Source organism: Protopterus annectens, chromosome 9.part0 (genome assembly GCF_019279795.1).
Source record: "Protopterus annectens isolate FY-2018-M chromosome 9.part0, PAN1.0, whole genome shotgun sequence".
Taxonomy (NCBI): domain Eukaryota; kingdom Metazoa; phylum Chordata; order Ceratodontiformes; family Protopteridae; genus Protopterus; species Protopterus annectens.
The window spans coordinates 1680663089-1680670192 of NC_056743.1; the positions used below are offsets into that span (position 1 = coordinate 1680663089).

At 33.8% G+C, this 7104-nt stretch overlaps 1 protein-coding gene across 1 annotated transcript; it reads right to left on the minus strand.

Moving 5' to 3' along the window:
* Positions 1-221: 221 nt before the first annotated feature.
* LOC122810750 (olfactory receptor 6B1-like) lies at positions 222-1175 on the minus strand. The gene has a single exon (XM_044082312.1). It carries the CDS (start codon positions 1173-1175, stop codon positions 222-224), a length of 954 nt encoding a protein of 317 aa, XP_043938247.1.
* Positions 1176-7104: the final 5929 nt, after the last annotated feature.

Here is a 7104-nt window from a genome sequence, read left to right on the forward strand (position 1 = left end):
AGAGGTTCCTATTTTGCCTGGGTTAAGGATGTTATTAATTGAAGACCAGAATGTTTGTGGTTTTTTGAGATATTTGTCCCGTATATTGGTGTAGTAATCACTTGTAGAATTATTTTGCACATCGTATTATTATGGGGAATGACTGTGGTAGAAGTTATCAGCTGTATTCTGAATGATTTCCAGTCTCATTAACAGAAATTATTTAAAAATAATATTTAAATTCAAATACTTGTCTTGCTTTTGTTAATTAGTTTTGCTATACTGGTTCTGATTTCTTTTGTTTTTGCACAGTAGATGATTGGATTCACCAGAGGAGGAATAGTATTCTGCATGATAGAAGCCAGAGTACGTACTTGGGCTGAAATTTCTGGCACCCCGTAAGAAATTAAGACAAAAGCCAGAGCCAAAAAGAAAACACCAATAACAAGAAGATGACTGGCACAGGTAGAAAAGGCTTTCCTCTGACCCTCAGCAGAAGTAATTCTAGATACTGCAATAATGATTTTTCCATAGGAAAATAGAACAAGAAACAGCTGAACTGAAATAATGCATAAAGACATAATCTTATCATACGCACTTTGAATAGAGACATCAGCACAGGCCAGCAATATGATGGATGAATAATCGCAACAAAAATATTTAATTTTATTTGGTCCACAAAAGGATGTAGACATCACAAAACATACACGGAGTATAGCTTCCATATTGCCTATTGTCCAACAGAAAGCACACAATCTGAAGGCATGCTTGGTGGTTATGATAGTGGGATAAAGCAATGGATTGCATATGGCCTGGTATCGATCATAGGCCATAATTACCAAAGTGAAACTTTCTGTTATTAAAAAAGAAAGGTATAAATACATTTGCATAATGCATGGACCAAAAGCAATAGAGTTGTCCTCAGTTATTAAATAGTATAGCATCTCTGGGATGGTAACAGAAGGAATGACAAGATCTAGAAAGGCCAGGTTACAAATAAACAGGTACATTGGGGAGTGTAGAGCATGGTCAAATGCTATTACAATAATGAAAACAAAGTTCTCTATGATTGTAATGGTGTATATTAAGAAGAAAATAACAAACAGTGCAGTCTGTGTTTTCCAGTCCTTGAGACCAGGGATTCCAGCAATAATAAAGTATGTAAGGTGAGAAGCTGTAAGGTTCTGCTCTTCCATAACACTTCATATGAACTGCATTCCTAAAAGACAATAATAATTAAATAAGATTTAGTGATTAACAGCCATTTAAAAAAGAAATGAAGAAAACCAAATTGGACCTTTAATTGTCAAGCTTTAATTATAGAATATCTATTCATTAGGACAGTGAACAGATGTCCTATATGTGCACAGAATGTTAGCATTAGTTTGTTTTAGCTTAACTGTCAGAAAGAGTTTAGCTGTCATTTCTTAATAAATGTTAAGACTTTTTTCTTAGTCATGTTTCAAGATAAGAAAATAGCAGAACAAACTTTTCTCATAATGCTGCATTGAATGGATGACACTTTCCAATATAAATACTTTGCCTTCAGCAGTAGTCTTAACTCAGCAATAAGAATTACACAAGCAACTATATAAGGTTTTGTGTTTCTTCTTGTTTTATTTTGTATTAATATAGCTTTAATGATCTGTGTGCACTAAATGCTTTGCAGTCAGTTGTAGGCTGAGAATAGACATCAAGGAAATTGATTTTTTCTATTCTTGCATAATGTACTGCTGTTTATGTAATACTGTTTTTTACTGCCACATATATGACATACTGGTAATATATAGTCCTGGTAATAAACACAAAGACAAGATATATTATCTAATAAAATAATACCATATTTTTGTTCTTCTGATTTTCTCATATTTTGTATGTCAGTTCTGGATAGTCTTTATATAGAAGATATAAACACAGATACATGCTGATAGAAGCTACTAGAAAGAAGTGCAACATGCCCACCTTTTGGTACATCAGCCTTCCTTTTCCACTTCACATCCCATACTTCATTTGCCCCAAAGATCCAAGGTCTCCTTCATGAATTTTAGACAGTTGACCAAAGTACAATTCCTCAAAACATAAATCAAAGAATCCAAGCATACTGCAGGGAAAAATATCCTCAGATACTATCATTTTCTGGTCAGGGCAACACTTAAAAACATCAAAAACAGAGGGAATTATCTCCATGTACCTTACGAGTCAAAATCAAGTTAGGAGAATTATTGTTATTTTGACTGGTACATTTATTTGCTGTGTGGGCATGATACTTTGCAATATAGCATGATTCAGCAGTACAGTGATAGTGTGAGTAGTGCTCCAACAAGAACATAAAAAACACTTTTGGAATATCGACATAAATCACAGATGCAGAGCATCGCCCATTGCTCTGGAGCTTAATCTGTATGATATGAAATTCAAATATAACTCAGACATCCTAATTCTGAAATAATTAAAATGAGGAAAAAAGTAAGAGCAGCCAAAGACGCGAGGCCTACACACCAGGACTTGCCACAATCCCTGATATATTCTTCTAGACAAAAATATGTCAAAAACAATATCTAAACTGTTCATCGTAATGAAGATGACCTTATACTGGCTAAGTCAATATTGGATGAAGATATAGCCATTAATGCCTGCAATGTTTCTACAAATAATTGGGCTAAAATGAGCAATAGTGATAAGGTTGCCAAGATAAACACAGAGTAAAGACATTTCTCATAAGGAATGACCACTCAGGTATTCTGTCTCTTATCTGAGAGACAAAACATCACAGTTATGCTTAAAAAGGCATTAAATTCAATCATTTTTCCAATTATGGACATTGTTATTCAGTACATTTACAGGATGTCAGAATTTGGAAAAAGTCTATTAAATCAAGAGGATGACTCATGTCTTAATTATTTTTGATCTGATGGAGTTAAAAATGGCTTACACCCCCAAAAAGTCAGTTAGTGGACTAGAAGGATGGACTAGGAAAAACATAATGACTTCTATCTATCTATCTATCTATCTATCTATCTATCTATCTATCTATCTATCTATCTATCTATCATCTGTCTATCTATCTATCTATCTATCTATCTATCTATCTATCTATCTATCTATCTTTTTCTTTGCAGCTTTTTATCTTCATGCAAAAAAGACAAAAAAATAAAATAAGAAGGCCTTTCAGGATGGATGCACACTGATTAACAGCTGAATTTCATATCTCCCTGTAGAAAACAGAAACTGAAATATAAAAGCCAGTGATATTGCCAGTTTGGGTACAGTTCAGTTGCTGGCTAGTAAGTATTCTGCCTGGATACCAGTAAAGAAGAAATTTAGAGAACCTGAAAAAAAATAGAAGAAGTAAAGAGAAACTGGCTGGGAAGAATCTGACAGCTGTACAGACTAAAGTAATTCAAGCTTCAGCTTTGGTACAACCTATGACTTGCAGTAATTGTAGGGGGAAGAATAAATCAAATGTATGCAGAGGTGATTAAAATAAATGAAACACTGAAGGAATATATAAACTCATATAGCAAAAGGCTTGAAAACATAGACAAAGCTTTAACTATCTATTTAGATGAACTGATAGAAGTACAAAAATCAAAGGCTGAAATAAAGAAAAGTTTAAATTAATGTGCGACTTCTCAAGAAGAGCTGTTTCAAAAAATAGCAGACTTAGAAGACAAAGTGCACAGTGAACACTTGAGAATTTTTGATGTACCAGAGAAACTGGAAGGAACAGACTGGACTGGGTATTCCACAACAGGATTTGTTAACAGAAAGGGCACATTGAGTGCATGCTCCAAACCTGGCCATGCGAAAGCAGATAAGACATGTATTAGTAAAGATGCAATCATACCAGCAGAAATACTTTGATTCTGGCAAAACTGTGACAGGAGGGAAAAGTACTGAAAATTAGATACAGCATAATATTTATGGAAAACGATTATTCACTGTACACCAACAAAAGAGAACCAAATTTATCCCAGCAATCAGGGAATGTCAAGAGTCAAGCATGAGAGTCAACCTGCTGCATCCAGCTGTCTTCAGAACATTTTTTCCTGGATGATCAAAGACATTTTTGTATGCATAACAGACTAAGAAGGAAATAAAAAAAAGTTTATCCAACAAAAATGATCCAGCAACTAGAACAGGACTCTGCTTCTCATTCTTTTAACAATAAAGGGAGACTTTGCCAGTGAAACCATTCCCAATATTCCAAAGGAAAATTATTGAGACAGAAAAAAGTATAGAAGTTGATTAGAAGATTCAGGAGTACCTTGGACTTGAACCAGAGTCTGGTGCTGGGAGATGGAGAAGAATAGAATGAGGACCAGCAACACATATAAAGCATCAATTACATTTGTAAAATATGGCTTTGCAAGAATAATTGTCTGAGAAAGACTGGACTTTTGTTGACTTTTTCAGATTTGTAGGAGGGCTGTAAAACATATACCCTTCTTTATGTTTATTAATATTTAAAAGGACACTAAAAGGAAAAAAAGAGCATCTGTTAAGTACAACAATCATTGTTCTTATTAGTATTTGTATAAACATGTCATTATATAAACTGTGTGTTCTGTAGAAGAACAGTTTTGTACAATTTGTGGTCAGGGATATTTTAAATGAAGGGGAAGTCTTCAGTGACTGATGTTTATGCTAAAGATATAAAAAGTAAACAAATGTTTTTAGGTGTTACATTAAAACAAGAAAAGAACTGCTGAACAAAAGAAAATATAAGCAAACATGTTCTAATTTGGGGCTGCTGGGGCAATGGTGGGGATGTGCGGATTATCTTATATATACAATTAAGGTAAGTTCTCTTATTTTTACATAGGTGGATTTCTAGAATAATACTATTGACTTAAGCAAAAAAGAAACATTTTTATAAGCAAGTATGCTTGAAATATAAGACAAAATAATGAAAGTAATAAAATATTAAGTTTCTCACATCTGTAAAGATATTAGATGTTTTTTTCATTAACATATTTTCTCAGCTGAAGTCAATAAGTCTGCAGATAAAGGCAGGTGTTCATTCTGTTTTGAGTGAAACTGACAAAGATTTCTTCAAGCATCTGCAGAGTTGCTAGCTGTTTTGATGACTGCTTTACACAGAGAAGAGATGCCTGCAGGTGCAAGCAACTAACTTTGAGAGTTCTGAGCATTCTTTGCTGAGGATAATAAAAAAAAATCTCAAACAAAGGTACAAAGGAAAGTAGTTCAGTGAAAAATAAAGTTTGAAATTATGGAAAGTGAGTAAGGGATAGTAGCCACCCTAGCAGCCTTAATACTGTAATGCTTTTAATAGAACACTGTACACTTTAGTTTTATTTAAGAATAGCCGGAACATTTTTTTTTTCCTTAGGTCTAAATGTTAGTGTTTTCTGAAAGTATACAAGCTGTTTTTCACATGTGGGAGAGGAACAGAGACAAGAAAAGAGCAGAGTGCAATCAGTGTGAGTGGGTACACAGGCTGTAACATACACTTTAGCAAGGCTAACATAGTTTTTAGTTTAGGTAATGCATGTAGGAATTCAGTTGTCAAGCTGGGGAAATCTGGAGGATTAGATGAACATAGTTTGGTGTGTTTATTCTAAGTTAACAGTGGATGAAGGTGTTTTGAAAATGTCTTCAGTTTTTTGAGGGTTTTCTTTAAAATGAAAAAAAAATGAAAATATGATATAGGGTAAAAAAAATACAAGAAGAAACAACTGTATAAAAGTTCGGCCTGCAAAACATTGGTGTGTGCATGTAAGACAAAAGTTGGAAATACGCAGTCAAAAACTGTCAGGTATAATAGGTAGGAACAATAGCTTTTTAACATAATGACTATGTTATCCATACTATCTTACAGAGTAAATGGCTTTACTGATTAAAAACTAAAACGAAAAGTGTTGAATTGTATTAAGATATGCAGAGTGCAAATAGCAATGCTGCAGGAGAAACATCTGGAAATAAATGAAAATGTGAATTTGACAATAAAGGATTTCGGGATGGATATTCAGCAGAATATCTGGGACACAGGAAAAGGGAAGCAATAATACTCATTGCTAGAGGGTATCCAATAGTTCTAGAAGGGGAGACAGTAATGGTAGATTTGTGGTAGTAAGTGTCTATTGGCAAAGGAGGAAGATTATGCTGGCATGTATCTATAGTCCACCAAAAACTTTTATTATGAAGCTTAATAAACTTTTCAGAGAAATAATGAGCTTTCAGCAGGGAATATTACTTCTAGGTGGAGACTGGAACTTGAATTATAGTAGTAAGAGTGTATCAATGGGACCTAGAAGAGAAAACATAACAAAAGAGGGCACATTTCTGAAGTAATTTATGAAAATATTGGTATGGAAGACATGAATTCAATAAAAAGAACTTGGACAGAATATTCATATTATTCCCAAGGCACAACACCTGGGCTGATCTGGATAAAAAAATTATTTCACAGAAATATGTGCATTTAATTGCTTCAACACACATACAATAACTATTTCCAATCATGTACCCATAACAACTAAGGTACCCACCCACCTATTAAAAAGAAAGGAATTTAAGGAATTTGTGGTGAAAATTATTTAACAGTTTTTAGGAAAGATAGAGATTTCTTCAAAAATGAAAGCTAGTGAGTGGGATAAATGAAAACGGAGAATGCTGTGGTGGCTGTACTACCTAAACTTTAAACCATGGTTATAAAGTGTTTATATCTATACTAGTTAAAAGAATGGCATAGATGTTCCCAAAATTGATAGATATGGATCAATGTGGTTTTGTGGAGAGATGGTAAACATTTGACAAAATTAATAGAGCAGTAATGATCAAGACGGAAGCAGAATATAAGAAAATACTGCTGTTGTTGGTGGGTCTTCACACAGAAAAAACATTCAGCAGAGTAAGCTGGCATTTCATGAGAAGGGCAATGGGAGCATTTGCAATTCCTGATATAACAATAAGGTTAATTAGAAACATATATGAAGGATTGGAGGCAAGAATTAAAGTGGGTGATTCCTCTTTGATAAGTTGTATTTAGAAAGATTTACTAGACAGGCATATCCTATTTCCCCTTTGTTATTTGCTTTATATTCAGAACCATTGACAAAGAAAATATTTGACTCTAAAATTCAAGTATATAACTGGCATGGC